The sequence below is a fragment of the Diospyros lotus genome, unplaced genomic scaffold (assembly GCF_014633365.1).
Source record: "Diospyros lotus cultivar Yz01 unplaced genomic scaffold, ASM1463336v1 superscaf1, whole genome shotgun sequence".
Classification (NCBI taxonomy): Eukaryota; Viridiplantae; Streptophyta; class Magnoliopsida; order Ericales; family Ebenaceae; genus Diospyros; species Diospyros lotus.
In genome coordinates, this window is record NW_026267104.1 from 487,512 (window position 1) to 509,677 (window position 22,166).

General features: G+C 37.5%; 1 protein-coding gene across 11 annotated transcripts in view; it reads left to right on the forward strand.

Moving 5' to 3' along the window:
* The first annotated feature begins 605 nt into the window (after nucleotides 1-605).
* The window catches only part of LOC127792875 (uncharacterized), a 30,808-nt gene continuing 9,247 nt past the window's right edge, over nucleotides 606-22,166 (forward strand). For 4 of the 11 annotated variants that reach the window (XR_008021228.1, XM_052323496.1, XM_052323497.1 and 1 more), the window contains exons 1-12: nucleotides 606-749; nucleotides 831-1,111; nucleotides 1,303-1,377; nucleotides 2,364-2,429; nucleotides 2,709-2,804; nucleotides 6,351-6,462; nucleotides 6,729-6,774; nucleotides 6,953-7,024; nucleotides 18,491-18,553; nucleotides 18,633-18,787; nucleotides 18,874-18,938; nucleotides 20,763-20,913. Coding sequence is in view for 10 of the 11 variants with exons in the window: in XM_052323496.1 (XP_052179456.1) it covers nucleotides 1,063-1,111; nucleotides 1,303-1,377; nucleotides 2,364-2,429; nucleotides 2,709-2,804; nucleotides 6,351-6,462; nucleotides 6,729-6,774; nucleotides 6,953-7,024; nucleotides 18,491-18,553; nucleotides 18,633-18,787; nucleotides 18,874-18,938; nucleotides 20,763-20,913 (950 nt within the window). In the remaining variant the exon portion in view is untranslated. Of the gene's footprint in view, nucleotides 750-830; nucleotides 1,112-1,302; nucleotides 1,378-1,548; nucleotides 1,575-1,749; nucleotides 1,842-2,363; nucleotides 2,430-2,708; nucleotides 2,805-6,350; nucleotides 6,463-6,728; nucleotides 6,775-6,952; nucleotides 7,025-18,490; nucleotides 18,554-18,632; nucleotides 18,788-18,873; nucleotides 18,939-20,762; nucleotides 20,914-22,166 lie in introns of those variants that run through there. The other 7 variants (XM_052323503.1, XM_052323502.1, XM_052323504.1 and 4 more) reach the window with 7 other exon arrangements.

Here is a 22,166-nt window from a genome sequence, read left to right on the forward strand (position 1 = left end):
AGAGCTTCATTTTCCATGGTTTTTGTGTTCTTGATACTGCCTTACATTTTCATTTATCTTTTCATGATTTATATACCAAATCTTTCATAGTTAACCAAAAAAATGTGATGATATCTGCCAGTAAATGATTCCTTGAACACTTCAATCTTGACAATTTTGCCCCCATTTAAAAGTAAAATCACGGTACTTTCAATATTGATTATTTGATCATTATTTATTAATTTTATTTCAGTAAGATAAGGACGTGACCGTTAAAATTTTGAATGATAGTCAATTAAATGTTAACTGAATAACTGTTAATTTAAATTAACTACTAATTTAAAAATTATTTGAGCATGGCCGTTGGCGGATGAATATATATATTTTTGTTTTGGTTAGGTTGATGAATAAATTCTCAATCATGGAAAATATATATATATATATATATAAAATAAATAAAAATAATAAAATGCCATTTTGCCTTTCTATTTTTCCAGGAAATTGTTTGGTCGGACCGGTCTGATTACGGACCGGAAACCTTGAACCGGTAGAAGCCAGTCGGTCAGTCACGTATATATAGCGGATTAGACGAACACGAACGAACTCACCACCTTGAACCGGTGGAAGCCAGTCACGTATATAATGCGGATTAGACGAACTCACTTATTTATTACGCTACAACTCCGGCACCGTTCTCGCTCTCTTCTCTCTTCTCGCTTCCCCGGAGAAACCCTAGTGATCTTGCGGTGCTTCGGAGCTTCAATCCATGGGTAAGCTACGATCATTTCTCTCCTCATCTACTTCTCTGCTGCCGCACATCCTTTTCACGACTTGCCTTTTCTGATTTTCAGTTTCGAGATTCGTCGTACTTCTGTGTGATCATCACATAAGCTCATGTCGTGATCTACTGTTTCTCGCGTTGTTTTGTTTGAGTTCTGATCGGTTTTGTGTAGAAATCCAAAATTTCGTAGTTTCCGTTTGGAAATGAACGAACATACTGTTGCTTCTGCGCATAACCAGTGTCGGGACTGGGGTGCGATCTTGGAATTATTGGATAAGTCTTGCTCTTAGATTCTTTCTTTGATGCTAGATATCGAGGAGGATATCCGTGCACTGCAGCTTGATTCACCTGGTAAAATTAACATCACTGTTCTCACTTTTTTTTTTACTACTATTTTAATTAGTATTTTACTTGTACTTGTTTTTCTCTTTTTGATTTTATAGATGTTTGCTACCATCGCTGATAAATTAGTAACAGCAAGACTATTAATGGATTTTTATTTTTATTTTTTGAATTTTGGATGCTTGATTTAATACTGGCAGAAGATAATAATGTGATGGCTAATGCGGAAGATGTGAAGCCTCAGGAAGTTGAAAAACCTGATATGATGGACGAAGGTAGCCAGAACAACTAAAATTCTTTCTTTTCTGTTGGATTTTAAATTATTTTCCCTTTTTAAGTAGAGATGTCTCTTTTCTGTTTGCCTTCTTGGTGTTGTGTGTTCTCACCACCTTATTTCTTATGCTGAGTGCTCTTTTTTATTTGCTGTGTTGTTAACATGATTGCAGATCCCTATGCTGTTTTGTATTTGTAGGTATGGTGTATTATTGTTTAAATACACTACAGGTTGAATTTGAGCTTCACAGGATTTTCCTTTTGTTCTTATATTTTTGTGTTACATTCAGCAAAGTAGACAGGTAAATGAAATTTTTTGGAGGAAAAGTGTGGTGTAAAATTAAATTTCAGTCTTTCTATTTTTGTGGTCGCAGGGCTTTGCAGCTGGTTTTATTTTGTGGTTGTCCTCATGAGGATGGTTAATTTTATCAGACAACTTGGTTAGCTTCATAGTGAGTTCTTATTGGTACATACTCTGCAACCTTGAAATTTAGAAAAGCTATTCCTAAATGAAACCCATCAGTAGAGGTTTGTCTTACAAGGACACTGACTGGTGAAGATGCATGATCCATTCAGGATTTTGAGATCAAACTAGATTTTTAATTAAAATTGATCCCTTTCCTCAATCTTGAAGTAGGTTTTATTGCCATGCTTCAATCTTCACATGCCCTTTTGGGCGGGGGGGTGTTTAGGATGCAGAGCCTGAGAAATCTTGTAGAAGTGTGTCTTGCAGATTCACCAATGGTCAGGGTGGGATTTATCAACTATTTTTTTTTTCTTAGGATGTTGGAAGAGCATCTTGTTTAGATGTGGCTAATAGTAATTGAAATTATGCATTCCCTATTGCATGTATAGCAGACTGAGAGCTTATGATTTCTAGTTCCAGGATAACGGGTTGTATTCTATGGATGTTGACTCATTCAAATATATTACTTCAATTGTTTTATTGAAACTGATGAAAATTTGGTTTATTTGTGGTTGTTTTCAGATTCGAGGGATGACATGAACACAATTTCTCACCCAATGACAGTGGAGCTAAAAAACACAATTGAAGGTAATTCTATGTTGGCTTATTTACTTTTTTGGGGGTGTATTTGGAGGTTTCCCCGTTGACTTCTAACTTTATTTCTTTCACAGCATTATAATCACAGAGAGGCATTATTGAATTAAATCTCTCTCTCTCTCTGTAGGTAGCAAAAAAATGTCTTTTTTTTTTTCTGTCTTGGTTTGTTTTATAACAGGTGTGAAATTGAGAGGAGTGGTGCTTTTGTAGGTTATATTTATTTGAACTAGTTTCTCATATATATATTTTTATATTTTTTGGGTTTTCCAGTGAAAGATAAGGATATCTCTGCTTCTCAAGATATTGAAGATGAGGTTGAAGATAATAAGAAACGACACTTGAATGTCGTATTTATTGGCCATGTTGGTAGGTTGATATTCTTTAATGTGTCTAACTGTGACTATTTTTTCTGTCATAGTTTAGACATGCTAGTTATTATGTTTCTGCATGTGATGCTGATGCCTGTTTCTTCTTTTCTCCAGATGTCGTCCCTTTTTACACTACTTAATTCTTTTTTTTTTTTTTCCTTTGTTCTCACTGTTCCCACATGGTTGAGGTATCTTAAATTTGAAATCCTTGTGTTAAACAATGTCTTTCGCCTTGGGTTACCTTGCTCATGTTTTAATCTCCCTCCCTTTCTGTGATTACATGTTTTCATGCATGCACATGTTCATGGTTGTAGCCAATGCTTAACCAATATATATGAAAATGCTTGCTTTGTATTTCTACCCATGGTTAAGGTGGAAATTTAAAAGATACACCCATTTCTGTTAGCTTGTTATATGTATGTCTGAGTGCTTGATTGAAGGAGTATGCCAAAAGGCTGTATGAGTTTTCAGTAAAGGGCACTAGATCTCCGTTTATTTGTGGATTCATTAACAACAACAATAACAATCACAAGCCTTAATCCTACTAGGTAGGGTTGGTCACATGAACTCTGGACCTCTAGGCATCTTCATCTACGACATATCTACGGCCATTATATCTTACGCAATGTTTAAGGGTATCTTGCATTTTCTTTGGTCTTTCTCTCCCTCCTTTGCAATGAACTTTCTCATTTCATATACTCGCTTCATAGATGTGTTTATCGGTCTTCTTCTCACATGTCCAAACCCTCTTATCTGTGTACCCCACACTTTATTTTTAATAGGCACCACTCTTAACTTTATTACATATAATCTCATTTCTTATTTTGTCTTATGCTATTTGTGGGTTGACCTCTCTTCATATATTTTGCAACTTCTAATTTACTGCTTTAGTTACTCAAAACTCTTACATTCCATTAGATTCTGATGACTATCAATCTTTTAAAACTGTTTATTGAAAGTGATCCAGCTGTTCATACTAATTATCCTATAAATGAAGCTAAAAATTCTTTCTGATTCTGCCATATTTGACATATTCAGCTCTATCTTGGATTTGCAAAATTTTCAGATTTACTCTTTTAAATTACATAAGAAAGAATTTGTTATTGTTGTTATTATTGTTATTATTCTTATGCCCACACAAAAGGGTAACCCCTTGAGAAAATTCCTCTTACACTCCTAGAAGCCAGATCCTTTTGCTTTGTATTATTAGAACTTATTAAATAAACGTTCATATTTACCATGTATTTATCATCTGATGCTCACAACATTTAACATTGGATGCCCTTACTCTTGGAAAACCCTGAAAGATATCGGCGCACGTGTAAAAACTTATATGGCAGTGCTTTTAACCAGACTCTCTCTCTCTCTCTCTCTCTCTCTCTCTCTTATTATTATTATTATTATTACAAAAGGTAACATGTCAGATATGCTACATGGATGTTGCAGGAGCAACAAAATAAGTTTGAAAATACATTACAAATGTTCTAGAATATAAAGTGAAACATATTGAAGTGTATAACCTTAAAAACCTAATATCAAATTATTCAAACATTTTGAGATTTAGAAAAGCCAATCTAGTAGCAGTGTTATTAAAGGCCCAAGGTGCACTACAGTGCAAAAGGTGTCGGAGCTTGAGGCGCAAGGTTTAAGGCGTGGTGTGCCTGGTGGATACTGGGACTAAAAAAAAGGGGAAAAATATGTCCTAGTTGAAGAATAAGGTATAAAATAAGTCCTAACTCCTAATAACATATTCACAAGCATGTTATCAAGAAAATTAAAAATTTCAACATATACTAACTAAAAAAATATTAAAACAAGTTATGTACCTGTTTGCAAAAGTTTTCCATGAAGATTTGTAGTTTATAGAGAAAAAATTCTGCCATAATCATCATAGGTATAAAATTAAATCGATAATCATCATAATTCATAAAAGGGTTATAAAACTAAAAATTCTGCTTAAAAAAGACTAAAAATTCTGCATAAAAATGAAGAGTTACTAAAAATTCTGCATAAAAAAGGCTCAAAATTTTGCATAAAAAAATGAAAATTCTGCATAACAAAAGACTGAAGATTATGCATATAAATTCTGCATGATCAACATAGAGGAGTTACTAAAAATTCTGCATAAATTCTTCTTTAATCAACATAAAGAAAAAAAACAGTTTTTGTAAATTGAATATTCACAACAATACCACTAAAGCATGGAAAAGAAAAAACAGAAAAACAGGACTAGAAAATAAATAAAAAGAGGAGACAACAAACATACCTGGAAATATTGGGACGTTTGCCCTTTTTACCATTTGCCGTTTGCCTCAAGAGAGTGCCGTTTGGAGATGGGAGATGATGTAAGTTTGAAGGAGCAGATTGTGCTCTTTGAAGAAGGGATAGGCTCTTTAGTTCATGTGTTGCTTGGTTTGAAAGTCTATTCAGTTTCATTTCTTTTTTTTTTCTGTCTGCCCTTTTTTTTTTCTTTTGATTTATGGTTTATTGAGTATTTAGTAATAATTGGAATTGGAATCTCAAAAGTTTCCTTTTCACATTAGGATTATATTATAGTTAATTTTTTAAAAAGTTATAGTAATAAATATAAACCTTAAACAATAAAAACTTAAACAAGGTAATAAACAGTAAATATAAACCCTAAAAACAGTTAAAAAAAGCCAGGCACACCTAAGCCTAAGGCTGCGCCTGAGGGCTTGGTGGGCCTAGGTGCGCCTGGCTGATCTTCGCCCTCCTGGGAGCATTCCAGGCGCCAAAGGTGTTCTTTGAACCTAGGTACACCTTTCATAACACTGTCTAGTAGTTGTTTAAAGTACTGTCAAATACTCAGTCTACTAGAAGCATAAGGAACAGTGGGTTTTGGTGAGATCCTAGCATATTAAGGTGTCAATAATATTGTCTTTTAACATTTTTTCCCAAGAAAGCTTAGAAAAATTTAAAGAATTCTGTAGTTTGTGGTTGAGCAACTTATTATTCTTCATACATTTTGTTGTATTCTGGTGTATTCTGCTATCCCCAGGTGGGTTTCAGTTGAAATGAGGCCTCTGGGATTTGCTATTTATTCATCCCATTGCATCTTCTTTATAGATGAGGGGAGGGGAGTCCTTTAGCAGTAGCTTTCAATTGCCTCTCACTATTTTTTTATTTTTTTGGAATTTTGATAATTGATGTTAAGTGAGTGGCAGATATCACTTAGTAACTTGTGAACATCTCAAGTTCTTTGATGATTGTACATTTTCCCTGGGGGGGGCACGCCAACCCAACCAAAAAAAAAAAAAAAAAAATAATAATAATAAATAGACAAGTGCTCTTTGTATTACATGGCTTTCTGCATTTTGTTCATTTATGAGATACTTGGTACAAAGGAAGATACTCTGCTCTAGATGGGTTGTGTTTTGGAAGAGTGTGAGGACACAATTTTCAGAACTCTGAGAGTAATTGCACTCTGCGATTTTCAGTAAATTAGCTGAATGCCTCTTGGTTGTTCCTTATGCTTCAACATCTAAATCACTTTCCACCCTTGTGTAATTCATTTGGGTTGCAGATGCTGGAAAATCCACAACTGGAGGGCAGATACTTTACCTCAGTGGGCAAGTTGATGAGCGAACAATCCAAAAATATGAAAAAGAAGCCAAGGATAAAAGTCGAGAAAGCTGGTTAGCCTTTAATTTGTTTTCCAATTTTAGTGGGTTAAATCTTTTGTTTATGTGATGGAACTGACTTTAATCGTTTGGATATTACTTCCAGCAATTCTATATTTGGTCATTATTGCTTTGTGTATACTTATGTTCATTACTTCATTCCCTGGTGTATGTTTAGGTAGATGGTTATCATTTTTTGAACCATGTTCTTTAGAGTTCCTAAAATCTACTAATGATGGCATTGAGTGTTATCTTTAATTAACTTCCTGATTATGTGCTAGGTATATGGCATATATTATGGACACTAATGAAGAAGAGAGGACTAAGGTATTTGTCTTTTTTCTTTTGTTCTCATGTTATTGAAGTTGGAAAATTTTCCTGTCATTTCCATCATATTATTTGCTTCCTTAATCAGCAGCTCAAGTCTTACTTTCAGCATTATTTGGAGATTAAGAACTTATGCACACTTGTTTATTTATGTCCTAATGTCCAATGCATACTTCAGGGCAAAACAGTTGAAGTTGGAAGAGCACATTTTGAAACAGAAACAACAAGATTTACAATTCTGGATGCACCGGTAAAATGCCCTTTGCTAGTTATACACATGTTGTAATTGTGCATTTTGTCAGTGTAAGAACAATTTAAGATACTCATAGTTAACCTTATTAGTTTAAACATGGAAAACTCAAGATACTCATAACATATGAATTGGTTTAAGGTAGAAAAGCACATATAATTTTCTGTCTGCTAATTTTGTTTTGCTAGCTAATTTTATGATTAAACGTTTGAGGCAATAGAGGACTGAAAATGGAGTAGATGTAGGATGAAACAATTTGATTGGAGAGAGAGAGAGAGAGAGAGCATGGCTGACTATTGATCTGCTGTCTTTGAACTGGGTAAACTTTTCTTCTCTGTCTAAGATAAGGTTGATTCCAACAGATTCGAGGCATATCTAGCATAAGGTAAGATCCAGCCAGGATTGAAGTTTGGTTAGTAATACCTAGACCTCTTAACTATGGCTAGTTTATACCCCTGAAGTTTGGTTAGTAATACCTAGGCCTCTTAACTATGACTAATTTATACCCCCTTTATTTAGTTAAAATACCTGTTCTGCCTCCTATGTCCTATCATTAAGGTTGTAAGATGAACAGGTTTAATGACTGTTACGTCCTTTATTTTATCCTTAATTTTGAGGCTTATCCAAACTTTCTAACCCACCCTTAGCTACTTCCACATCCCACCCTTACCCTTACCTTATACCTTCAAGATCTTGGCACCATCCCTTCCCTTAACACTTCTAGCTGCTCTTGCTACTCTTTTCCTCAAGCTCAAACCCACCTGCTGTAGCATATTACCGCAAGATACAGTTGATACCCACCGACATACCACCCTCTTCCTTATTATGCCCCAACTCACACCACTATTGTGAATAAAGCACTGCTTGAAGGACACGAGCACCTCCACCAGCCCTGATTGTCATTGTTCACCTCTCTATTCTGCATGCATACCCACCCACATTCACCCACAACCAACATCCCACCTCACTCATGCTTTCCAACGGCTCAAGCCCACTCTTGCTTAACACCATCATCTCTGATTCCACACCTACCCATCATCAGTTGCTACTGACCATTTTTACCACTATGAAAGTCTCCCCCCATAACACTATTATGTGTATGACTTGTTTTAGGTGTATTATTTTACATGTAGCTGATTGAAGGTGCAATTATTGAGATATATATGCAAAAGATTATAGATTTTTTTTTTGGGGGTGGGGGTGGGGTTGGAAGTTTAGTTTTGGACATGACTACTTTCCATTACTTTTCCTTACAACTTGGTAATTGGAGGTATGATTGGTATAATGTAAAAATCAATGGATGAGAGTGTAAGATCTTTTAGTTTGTGCCAAGTGAATATTGGTAATGCTTAAGGGTTTTGGGTGTGATTAAGCTTTGGAGTTTCTTACAATAGGTCTAATTAGGATCCTTTCTAATTGGACATGTAATATGTTTGGACAGTGATGTCTCTCTTCTTTCCTACTTAAACTGGCCCAGGATGCCATGTTGGTAGTTGATAAGTGTTTTTATACACTTAGATTAGGCCAATGAACTTAGCATTCATTCTATTAATGAGCACGGTTTCTATGTTAATTTGTTCAATATATAGTCATGTAGGGTGTGAAACATGTGTTGAAGGCATTTGGACCAAAAAGTGATGATGTAGTCGCATATTTGGAACTAAACTGGGCATTAAAGGCAAGGTCAAAGGTCCATTCGGAGTCGAGGTTGATGAGGTCGCAAAGCATTGGAAGGAGGATCTTAGTGGTGAAGTGTTGGAAAGCAAGGAGAAGCGGCTCACGGTGCTATCACACAAAGCATTGCGTGGAAGGGTCGTGGTAAGAATTCCTTTCTGTGGCTCACGGCCTCATCGTGGAAAACATTCTGTGGTAAGGCCGTGGTTGAAAAAGTATTCTGTGGCTCACGTCCTTATTGCGGAAAACATTCTGTGGTAAGGCCGCAGTAAGGCTCAAATCTTCGCGAAAAGGCCGTTTTAAGCATGTTTTATTCCAAATCAAGTGGGGATGGATTCCTTGAAGGTGCATGACTTTGATAACCTAAAAAGCACTATATAAAGAAGGATTCTTGGAAGATTTGAGAGTTTTTGGAGAGAGAGAAGACGGCAGGAGAGAGAGAAGACGGCAAAGAAGAAGGAGATTTTCTTGAAGAACATTAGTTTTGGTTGTATTTTTCTATTCTTTCTTCTCTTCAACATCATGAACTCCGTAATAAATCACAAAATGAAATGAGTAGCATCACTATCTTCCTTTACATTGATAGTGATGCTACTCATTATTGAGAATTATTTTTTTTTTGGCCTTGCGAAATTTTTTTGGCTGAACAAGTGCATTTTATGCTCCATCTCGTTTTTTTTTTTTTTTTTAGATATCTTATGTGCGAGCCTTCACTCCATTAAGCTTTCTGAATGACCCTTGTAACAAGCTTTCAACCGATGACTCCCAAGCTAGATGACCACGGGGCATCAGGTTTTAAGATACCCATACGGGCATAATCACTCAAGTTATTCAGGCTACGAAGAAAGGGATAAGATATATGCAGGCTCAAATTTAATTTGGTGCACGACATAGTGATACAGGGATTAGATCACTAGCCTGTGGTCATTGCCTAGCTTCCCTTAGTATGTCTTAACACATTCCACAATTATTATTTTTTTTTTTTTTTATATGCACGGAATCAACACATTCCTCAACATTTGCCATCATGGCTCAACCTTCCCCAAACTTTTCTTTTCATTATGTTAGATGATTAAGTTGCTCACAACATTGGTTTAAGGGCGAAAGTCTAAATGGGAACCTAGTAGTGTATTCAACCTATGCATTGAACCTTCTAACACTTGTGCACAAATTAGTCTAACATGGATAAAGAATCACAAAACGAAATGAGTAGTATCACTATCTTTACTCTTTGCATCAAAATGGTACCAAATAAGCTTCATTATTGATGGCATGTCTACCCAACAAAACAAGACAATTTTTAATACCATACAACCAGATCATATGACATATGTAAGCTGCCCATAGTGAACCTCCCCCCAAACTTAAATGTTTCATTGTCTCAATGGAACAAAGAGAGAAAAGGAAGGAGTGTACCCGGTCCACAGTGTCACGGTTGTGCTGATAGGAGGTGCAGTGCCTACATGCTGTCGGGAGGAGGTGGTGGCCCTAGTGTTTGCATAAGTTGGGCGAACATGGCTAGTATGGTCTCTTGATTAGCTCGCAGCACAACCATGCCCTCGCGCAAGTGTCGGAACTGGCGAGCATGCTCCTCGAGATCCAACTGCATCTGATGTTGAATAGCCTTCAAAGTAGGGCCAAAGTTGACCCCTCTTGGTTTCCGTCTAGGTGGTGGGCGAGCGACAGGCGTCTCCTCAGGTTCTATCATCTCCTCGGCCTCATCGTCCTCAGCTGCACCAGTTGAACGTGCTGCATACCAATGCTGTGCAATTTGCGTTTGAGACTGGCGGATGGTATAGAGGCTGATAGTGATGGGCTTCGTCTTGTCAACGTTGGTGGAGGATAAGGGGACTTGAGCCTTTTTGCACAATGTTGAGATAAGAGATGGAAAGAATATCCGCTGTTTGTTGTCTGTGGTATGAGCCAAGGTTAGAATTTGAGTGAAGATCCGTTTACCAAAGTTCAAGTCATGTCCTATGGAAAATGAGTAGAGGAGCTGCATTTGCAGATGATGGATCTCTGTCATATGGGATGAAGGTGCAACGTTGTAGGTGAGAATATAGTGGAGCACTTTGCACTTGAGATTAAGCTCATTGTGCAGCACTTTGTTGCTAAGCGACCAGTGGGGCGAAATATCTTCAGTAAAGCAGCAGCGAGCAACTTGGTTCCAGTCCGCAATGTCAGGCATGTCCGTTCCTTCCCCCACGTGATAATATTGTTGTATTTCGACCGGGATGAAAGGTATCCAAACCCCCCTAACATAGGTGTGGAAGGCATGGGCATCATCTGCAGTGTCATCATCCCCGAGAATGTTTGGGTTGAAATTGGCCAAGAATTCGTGCACGACGGCGGGATAGACCTTATAAGGTGTGGAACAAAACTTCGTCAAGTTTTTGGCATGTATAAGCTCAGTAACACCGGTGGGTGCAATGTTCACTAGGTCGATCTCCCTCTCTTTATGCATAGTCCATGTGGTAATTACTCGGTCCCGTTAATTACGCATAGGCGATATGATAGAGCTGATATTGCGGTGGGGTGACACGCGCCCGCTTTTAAACATTGGAACTCTCCGCAATAGCTTTCCCTTTGCCGATAGTGTAGAGGTTGCGAATTTTAGGTGGCATCGTGAAGTAGGAGTAAGTACCTAGCACAAATATGGGAATGAGATATTAGCTATGATAGGAAACCCATAATGCAAGAGAGTCAAAATTAGGTCCACAAAGTCCCTCCAAACATGTAATATGTGGACAAATGTTGGTTGGGGCATTTCATCAAACACCTCATAGGCAGAATCGAAATCACAAGGTAAAATAGGATATGCAAGGTGTGAGAAACCCAAAAACAAACACCACTAAAAGCCACCAATAATCCCTCAAAATCAAGCCCTAACTCCATTTTATACCACCACCATGTAACACCAAGAATAACCATGCACAAGTTGCAAAATCAAAGACAAATAAAGTACATACCGTGGATAGCCCAATGTAAAGGAGGAGATGCACTGGTGGGAAGTGTGGGGAATGCAAGGAGTGCAAGTTCAAGCAAGGTGGAAGAAGAAAAATAGTTGGGAGAGAGTGATTGGAGGAGGGATGCGAGAAGCAGAGAGGCAAAGAGAGGGAGAGTTTTAAAAATGGGGGAGGGAGAAAGGGGCAGCCTTAAAAGGCTGCCCATGCCGCGGTCCGCCCATGTTATTAGTGGTCTTTATTCATCCAACTAGTGCATCTCTTCCTTTACATTGGGGCATCTACGGTATGTGCTTTATTTGTCTTTGATTTTGCAACTTGTGCATGGTTATTCTTGGTGTTGCATGGTGGTGGTATAGAATGGAGTTGGGGCTTGATTTTGAGGGATTATTGGTGGCTTTTTGTGGTGTTTTTGTTTTTGGGTTTCTCACACCTTGCATGTCCTATTTTACCTTGTGATTTCGATTCTGCCTATGAGTTGTTTGATGAAATGCCCCAACCAACATGTGTCCACATATTACATATTTAGAGGGACTTTGTGGACTGAATTTTGACTATTTTGCATTGTGGGTTTCTTATCATAGCTAATATCTCGTTACCATGTTTGTGTTGGGTACTTAGCCCCACTTCACGATGCTATCTAAAACTCGCAACCTCTACACTGCTGGAAAAGGGAAAGCTATTGCTGAGAGTTCCAATGTTTAAAAGTGGGCGCGTGTCGCCCCATCGCAATATCAACTCTATCATACCGACTATGCAGAGGAACGGACCCAAGTAATTGCCACATGGACTATGCACAAAGAGAGGGAGGTCAACCGAGTGAACATTGCACCCACTGGTGTTACTGAGCTTATACATGCCAAAAATTAGACGAAGTTCTGTTCCACACCTCATAAGGTCTATCCCTCTGTCGTGCGCAAATTCTTGGTTAATTTCAACCCGAACATTCTCGGGGATGATGGCACTGTAGATGATGTCCATGCCTTCCATACCTATGTTAGGGGGGTTTGGGTACCTTTCAGCTTGGCCGAAATACAACAATATTATCACGTGGGGGAAGGAACGAACATGCCTGACATTACGGACTAGAATCAAGTTGCCCGCTGCTGCTTTATTGAAGATATTCCGCCTCGTTGGCCGCCTAGCAACAAAGTGCTGCACAATGAGCTTAATCTCAAATGCAAAGTGCTCCATTACATTCTCACCTACAATGTTACACCTTCATCCCATATGACGAAGATCCACCATCCGCGAATGCAGCTCCTCTACTCATTTGTCATGGGGCATGACTTAAACTTTGGTGAACGGATCTTCACTCAAATTCTGACATTAGCTCATATCACAGGAAACAAACGGCGGATATTCTTTCCTTTTCTTATCTCTGCATTGTGCAAAAAAAATTGAGTCCCCTTGTCCTCCACCGACGTTGACAACACGAAGCCCATCACTATTAGCCTCTCTATACCATCAGTCAGTCTCAAACGCAAATTGCACAGTATCATTTTGCAGCACGTTTAGTGGGTGCAGATAAGGATGATGAAGTCGAGGAGATGATAGAACTTGAGGAGCAGCTTGCCGCTTGCCCACTGCCCAGACAGAAACTAGGAGGGGTCAACTTTAACCCTACTTTGGAGGCTATTCAGCATCAGATGCAGCTGGATCGCGAGGAACATGCCGGCTAGTTCCAACACCTGCGCGAGGGCATGGATGTGCTACGAGCTAATCAAGAAACCATGCTAGCCATGTTCGCCCAACTTATGCAAACACTAGGGCCACCACCTTCTTCCGACAACATGTAAGCACTGTACCTTCCGTCAACACAACTGTGACACTATGGACCGGATGCACTCCTTCCTTTTCTTTCTCTCTGTTCTATTCGGACAATGAAAAATTTAAGTTTGGGGGAGGTTCACTATGGGCAGCCCACATATGTCATATGATTGTCTTGTTTTGTTGGGTAGACGTGCTATCAATGATGAAGCTTATTCGGTACCATTTTGATGCAAAAAGTAAAGACAGTGATGCGACTCATTTCATTTTGTGATTCATTATCCATGTTAGACTAATTTGAGCATAAGTGTCAGAAGGTTCAAGCATAGGTTGAATACACTACTAGGTTTGCATTTAGACTTTCGCCCTTAAACCAACGTTGTGAGCAACTTAATCATCTAACATAATGAAAAGAAAAGTTTGGGAAAGGTTGAGCCATGATGGCAAATGTTGAGGAATGTGTTGATTCCATGCATGTTAAAAATTTGTGTTGAATGTTTTAGACATACTAAGGGAAGCTACGCAATGGCCATAAGCTAGTGATCTAATCCCTGTGTCACTATGTCGTGCACCAAATTAAATTTGAGTCTGCATATATCTTATACCTTTCTTCGTAGCTTGAATGACTTGGTATCTTAAAACCTGATACCCCGTGGTCATCTGGTTTGGGAGTCATCGGTTGAAAGCTCGTTACAAGGGTCATTCAGAAAGCTTAATAGAGTGAGGTTTTTTCAAAAAAAAAAAAAAATCTAAATAGTGGTGTCGATGTTTGTAACTCTTAGGGATTGAGAAAATTGGTGGGTTTGACTGTCTAGTGGATATTAGCATGCTGAAGCATTCAAAATAAGGGAGAATCTTTACAGATCGAGATAGTGCTATTATTGGCTAAACCCAACCAAACCGAAGCAAGAAAGAAAAGAGTGATTGAGAGCATCCTTAGAGCACCTAGGGATTGAATGAAAAGACCAAGTTTGGGGGTGGAGTGCATACCACAAGTGGGAAAGTGTATAGGACCATCGAAGGGTCGGGATGCTAGCAACTTTATGCATGAAATTGTACCTGACAGGATTTGCACACACACACACACACATCAAAACATGGAATAAATCCAAAACATTTGTGTAGCATTACTAGAAAACTCTGTGTGAATTATGAATGATACCAAAATCTAAGGCTAACTGGAAGACTATCCAACTTGTGAGTGATTTTAAGGTGCTAACTATTATCTACTTGAAGGGTGATATATTTGAGTCGATGGTCTTGCTCGGGACGATCAAGAGTCTAAGTTTGGGGGTGTTTGATAAGTGTTTTTATACACTTAGATTAGGCCAATGAACTTAGCATTTATTCTATTAATGAGCACAGTTTCTATGTTAATTTGTTCAATATTTAGTCATGTAGGTGTGAAACATGTGTTGAAGGCATTTGGACCAAAAAGTGATGATGATGTCGCATTTTTGGAGCTAAACTGGGCATTAAAGGCAAGGTTAAAGGTCCACTTGGAGTCAAGGTTGATGAGGTCGCAAAGCATCGGAAGGAGGACGTCAGTGGTGAAGTGTTGGAAAGCAAGGAGAAGCGGCTCACGGTGTTGTCACGCAAAGCATTGCGTGGTAGGGTCGTGGTAAGAATTCCTTTCTGTGGCTCACGGCTTTATTGCGGAAAGCATTTTGTGGTAAGGCCATAGTAAGGCTCAAAGCTTAGCGAAAAGGCCGTTTTAAGCCCGTTTTATTCCAAATCAAGTGGGGATGGACTCCTTGAAGGTGCACGACTTTGATAACCTAAAAAGCACTATATAAAGAATGATACTTGGAAGATTTGAGAGTTTTTGGAGAGAGAGATGACGACAAGTCGAGGAAGAAGAAGGAGATGATCTTAGAGCAATGCCATGCCTCACCATATGGTAGACATTTCAGAGCAACAAAAACTGCAGCTAAGGTACTACAATCTGGATTTTATTGGCTAACTCTATTCAAAGATGCTCATACCTTGGTGAAAAAGTGTGACCGATGCCAACTGACGGGGAACATATCCAAGAAACAAGAGATGCCTCTACATGGCATTCTAGAAGTTGAGTTGTTCGATGTTTGGGTCATTGATTTCATGAGACCGTTCCCACCTTCGTTTTCCCACTTTTACGTCTTAGTAGCAATGGATTATGTCTCCAAGTGGGTTGAAGCAGTGGCATTCCCAACTAATGATGGTCGAGCAGTGGTGCATTTTTTGAGGAAAAATATCTTTACTCACTTTAGCACTCCTAGGGTCATTATCAGTGATGGGGAAAACATTTTTGCAACAGACATTTTAACTCTTTTTTGGCAAAATATGGAGTGAAGCACAAGGTGGTCACTCCATATCACCCCCAAACAAGTGGCCAGGTGGAAGTCTCCAACCGGGAATTGAAGAAGATCCTAGAAGATTGGTCCAAGAAGCTTGATGATGCATTATGGGCTTATCGCACAGCTTTCAAGACTCCAATTAGTATGTCACCGTACCGACTTGTGTTTGGAAAAGCTTGCCATTTACCTGTTGAGTTGGAGCATCGGGCCTATTGGGCGATCAAAAAGTTGAATTTTGATCTTAACGAGGCTGGGGAGAAAAGGCTGCTATAGTTAAATGAAATGGATGAATTCAGGCTGGAAGCATACGAGAATGCCAAGTTTTACAAGGTAAAAACCAAAAAATGGCACGATCGACATATACGGAGAAAGCAGTTTGAAGTGGGGCAAAAGGTTTTACTGTTTAATTCACGCCTCAAGCTTTTTCCGAGTAAATTACATTCCAGATGGTCGGGGCCGTTCACTGTTATCAATGTGCATCCGCATGGAGCCGTTGAAGTTACTCATGACACTAAAGGAACGTTCAAGGTGAATGGGTAGAGACTTAAACCATATATGGAGGGTAACTTATCAATGGAGAAAACAGTCACCAAGTTGGGAAATTCGGAATAAGCACAACGACAAAGTCAAGCTAACGACGTTAAACAAACGCTTATTGGGAGGCAACCCAATCTCTTCACCTTTCCATTTCCTATCAAGTTGCATTTTATTTATGTTTTCTCATAATTATGTCATGTGCATTTTGTTTTAGGTTAGATTGTCGATCTTGTGAATTTGTTTTTGTGCATCCGCAATAATGTTTAGGTCATTTTTTTTTTAGGTATTATTTGGAATTTTTTTAAAGCAATTTAAAAAAAAAGAGAAGAAACAGAATAAAAAAATTTAAAACAAATAAAAAAAAAAAAAGGAGCAGAGCAAGTGGCTCGCGGTTGAGCCGCGGCCTGACCGTGAGGCCACAGCCTCTCTGCCGCTCGCGCCCAAGTCGCGGTAAGCATGCCGCGGCAGTAGTGCAAGCCACTGCCTCCTCTGTCGCTCATGGGCAGACTGCGGCATGCATGTCGCGGTCCGACTGCGGTAAAAGACCGCCCCTTTCTCCCTCCCCTATTTTTAAAACTCTCCTTCTCTTTCCCCCTCTCTGCCTCTTGCATCCCTTCTCCAATCACTCTTTCCCAACTATTTTTCTTCTTCCACCTTGCTTGAACTTGCACTTCTTGCATTCCCCACACTTCAAACCTAGTGCATTAGATTTTTGCATTTAAAAATTCAAGGAGGTGTTTTGCATTTTTAGTTAGTCATTCAGTTTTAATTAATATAATACCTACAGTGAGTAATTGTGTTATTGTGTGTGGCTTTTTAAAGTTAATAGTCGTTAAAGTAAGGATCAAAAGCTAATCGTCGTGGAAACGATACTTTATTCATCATTATATTAATTGTTACGATTTCGTTCACTTGTAGGAAATAATACACGAACAGTAGTATTGCAGTGAAATGTCCATGCCAAGCAACCATGCTTGGGAAAACTCGAAGGTGATGTTTCGTCCCCAAGAATGGGGGGAGGGAGATAATGGGAATGAGGAAAAGTGTATTCGTTTGCCTCTTTGGAAAGGGAATGCCCATTCCATCATATGAGTGAATAGGCATTCCCTCCAAGTTTAGATGGAATTCCATCAAAGATTGTTGCAATTACTTTATTTCCCTTCATTTTTTTTTTTTGAAAATTATAAATATCCTTAGACAAAAAAATAAAAATAAAATTTTATTAACACTCAAAAATAATATTTCATTAACACCCAAAAAAATTAAAATAATGTTTGATTAGTACCAAAAAATAAAAATAATATTTTATTAACACCCAAAATTACAAATAATATTTTGTTAGTAATAAAATAAAAAACACTTTTTAGCACCCAAAGATAAAAAATATTTTATATCACAAAAATATTTTATTATCACCAAAGAAATTAAAATAATATTTCATTAATACCCAAACAATAAAAATAATATTTTATTAGCACTCAAAAAATTTTCTAACACCCCAAAAATAAAATAAAACAAAATTTTTTAGTATGGGGGCATTTTTTTCATAGAGCTTTTTTTTTTAATATTCCATTCCTTCTAGATTCTAGTGTGCCAAACATGACAATAGAATGGAATGGTCATTCCTTATTGACCATACAAATATGATGATGGAATGGAATGACATTCCCATTCCCTCTACTTCCATTCCAACAAACCAAACAGGCCCGAAATTTTTGCTGTATTGCATAGAGAATTGCTCACTTTTTATCTTTGGGTTGGTAAAGTAATATATTTGCTCGTACAGCACCATTCATTCTAATCCTAGAATTACCATAATACACCTGATATAGATGACTTATTATATGTGTTGTTGCCTTGATACAACAAGAATGGTACCAGTTTCCCTCTCTAGTCATTGTCTGATTGCTTGTGGGCTGAATGATGTGTTTGACCTTTTGAATGGGTGTAGCAAGGATCCAAAATATGACCTCGTCCATATACATTTAAGCCATTTTTTATGGGCCCAAGAGTTCAGCTGTATGGTGGATAATTTTGACATTTTTTCCTAGGATGGGGAAGATAAAGGTCCATGCATCAGTTAATTTTCTTGATTGGTTACCAATTTCGTGGCCGCAATAGATCATTTTCAGCCTTTTTGTGTGTGTGTGTGTGTTTTAATTCAAAGTTCTGTCTTTATATACTAGGGTCACAAAAGTTATGTACCGAATATGATCAGTGGAGCATCTCAGGCGGACATTGGTGTACTAGTAAGTTAGCTAATACAAAAACTTCACTAATCCAGTGTGGACTTGGGTGGATCTCTCTCTCATGCTTGCACTCGCTCAGGTGATATCTGCCAGGAAAGGTGAATTTGAAACTGGATATGAAAGAGGTGGACAGACCCGTGAACATGTGCAACTAGCAAAGACATTGGGTGTCTCTAAGCTGCTTGTTGTTGTAAATAAAATGGATGATCCTACTGTGAACTGGTCAAAAGAAAGGTGCTTTGTCTGATTCCTTTTTTTAGTGGACAAGTAAGACAGTTTTTCTTATTTTTATCTTTTAATTTAACATGTGTTCTCTCCAGGTATGATGAAATTGAGTCTAAGATGATACCCTTCCTAAAATCATCTGGTTACAATGTGAAGAAAGGTAAATGATGATTATTATTATTACGTTTATAGTAGTGCTTTCTACCTGTAAGTTTGTTTCTGAATGTGACTTCCTCAATATGTTAAATATTGGCATTGATTTTGTACATGTTCTGATGTTGTTCTATTAAGTTGGCAGTCTTTCATGTTTAACTGAAAAATTTTATGAATTATTAATTTCTAGCGGTAATAGATTAAAAGAATCCCTTTAGGTGCCGTGCAATTTTTTGTGAGCTGTCAATCTTTCTACTCAGCGTTTCATTTATTGCAATTTAATTTTCCTTCGGTAGTGGTATCTTCTGGTTTAGGATTTATATTTGTATTTTCAATATATTTCTATTGTTTTACCTAGAAGTATATATTCAACAGTATTAATCTTGATCAACTTTAGCTCATGGCTTAAGAGGTTTTTTTTTTTTCCTGTAAAATTCTGGTCCCATTTAAGAATGATAAAAAAATATTTATATTTCCTAACAATTAAATTTTGGAAGATATATTTTATGTCAAAAATAAAATATACACATATATAAATTATAAAGAGAATGATGTAGAATCCTTTTTTGGATCAAAAGGAGATAAATAAAAATATTATCATGTTATAAATCTAATTATAAAAAAATATAAATTTTTAAAACTAGCAATATTCTGTACAACTCGGTATGGATATTCTGTACAACTTGGTATGGACTGCTGGTACAGAATATGTTTAATTATGTACCTTCTTCATTACATACGGGCTGGAATTGATACAATCAATATCCACAACTATTATCTGTAGTGTTTACTGTTGTAGACTTACAATAATTGTGGCTTCATCATTTCTGGATATCTCAGATTTCTTTTTTGTTTTCTCTTGCCTCTTTATCTAACATCTCTACCAAATTATGGTGTCTTTCTTGGATTTGTCCACTGGGTATGCCCTGTGTAAATGGTGTGACATGAATGCAAATATAGCAACATAGTTTGGCCTGTGGTAAGTGGCATCCCAGCCCATGGCTTAGATCATGGGTTAGATTCCCCCATGCCTCTTGTCCTATGGGTCTTTGTCCCTGCAATATACCGAAAGAAAAGCATGATGCAAATGAACCATAGAGATAAAAATTGAGTGCTGTTGTAATCTTGTATGCTGGTTCCTGTAATATTGTCGATTCACTATTACTGTTATTATGAGTATTGAGCTGGCTGTATAAAATAAACAAACAATCCCTTGCTTCTTCAGTTTAAACGGTTACTATGCAAGCATGCTGTTGCCCAGTACCTGTAGCTTCATAAACAAAATTCAGTATATTTTTCTTGCAATAGAAATATACCTTGGAGTTCATGACTCGGTTTACATGAATACTTGGAAAGGTATTCAAAGCCATAATTGATAAATGCAGGATACAAACTAGAAGTGCCCCTACTGTACAGAAGCTAAATGAAATGATGAATGTGGACATATTAGGAAATTGGCAAATCACATTATAAATTTGTTTATACGAGGTTTTAATATTTAGACCATTTGTTTAAGGCCAAAAGGTTGAGGTAAAAATGACTGCTTAATATTTAATAAGGAAAACTGGTGTTTTTTCTGGGAGCTATTTTCGGTTTATCTACACATTAATTTACTATTTCATGGCAGAATGACTGCATTTTTTGGGATTGCTCATGGTAGAAACATCTCTCTCTCTCTCTCTCTCTCTGTATATATATATATATTACCCCTGGAATTATCTTAACAAAATAGTCTATAATCGTTTATTTTCAGTTAATTTCTTTGGGGGTTATGAGTTAATATATTCTTGGATGCTGATATTTTTCTTATTTGCCTTCTTTTAACATTCAGATGTGCAGTTTCTTCCAATATCCGGACTTATTGGTGTGAATATGAAAACTAGAGTAGATAGAAGTGTCTGTTCGTGGTGGAATGGACCATGCCTTTTTGAAGCCCTTGATGCTGTTGAAGTTCCTGTACGTGATCCTAATGGTCCATTTAGGTAAGAGCCTTTAGCTGTTCAAGTTTCATGATAATACTTGCCCCTACCTTCTCTCATCTCTGACCATTGGCCACTAGGTTTCCTGATATTTTTGCCACTTCACTTGTCTCTCTATGAATGGTTTGGAAAAGAATACTGCTCTATATTTGTTTCTATATCTGTACACTGTACAGTAGAGATTAAATATGAACAAATTCAAACAACTTGAATAGGAGAATTAACTTGGGTATTTTGGAGACTAACAATTCAAACTGTTTTCTCAAGTTGTATTGAGCTTCAGATGGATATATATACATGAGCTTGCCTATGGTAGCTCCTAAAATACAGGGATAAAAATACAAGAAAACAAATTCAAACAATATTTAAATGTTACAGTTAACTAGGGCAGTATTTGAACTTGAATGACTGTTCTTGAACCACCTTATCTCTTTAGTTTGAAACACTCCTTAACACTTCTTCTTTAACAACATTATCTCCTGATTTTTGTCAATAGTAACAGCAACTTGAACTTATGTTTTTCATCTTTATCTCCTTCAACACTCTCCCTCGAGCTGGTGAATAGATATCTATCATTCCTAGATTGCCTCTAATCGATTCAAACCCTTGTCTTGACGTAGCCTTTGTAAGGATATCTGCTTCTTGAGATTTAATGGGAGTATAGGAAAGACTAATACCTCCATCTTCAATTTCTTGTTTGATAAAGTGTCGATCAATCCTCACATGTTTCATTTGGTCATGCTACACTAGATTATTCACAATGCTTATTGTCGATTTGTTGTTATTGTACAGCCTTATTGGAGTAGATATAGGTATATTTGCATCCTTCATTAGTTTCTCAAGCTAGATAACCTCACAAACACCTTGAGCAATAGCTCGATACTTTGCTTCTACACTAGCAACCACATTCTACTTCTTCATTCTCCATGTAATTAGATTACTCCATACTTTTGTGCAATAACCGGATGTAAACCTGCTATTCTCAATAAAGCCAACTCAATCTGCATCTAGACACCCCATAATTCCTTTGTTCTCATTCTTTTTGAATAACAACCCTCTTCCAAGTGTTTTCTTAAGATACCTAAGAATGTGACATACAACATTAAGGTATTTACTAGTGGGTGAATGCATGAATTGGATTACCACACACATGGCACATGGAATGTCAGGGTGAGTGATAGGTAAATTAGTTTTCCTACTAAACGCTATTATCCTCCTCTATCCACTTGATTTTTTCCTCCATCTTCTTCTTTATA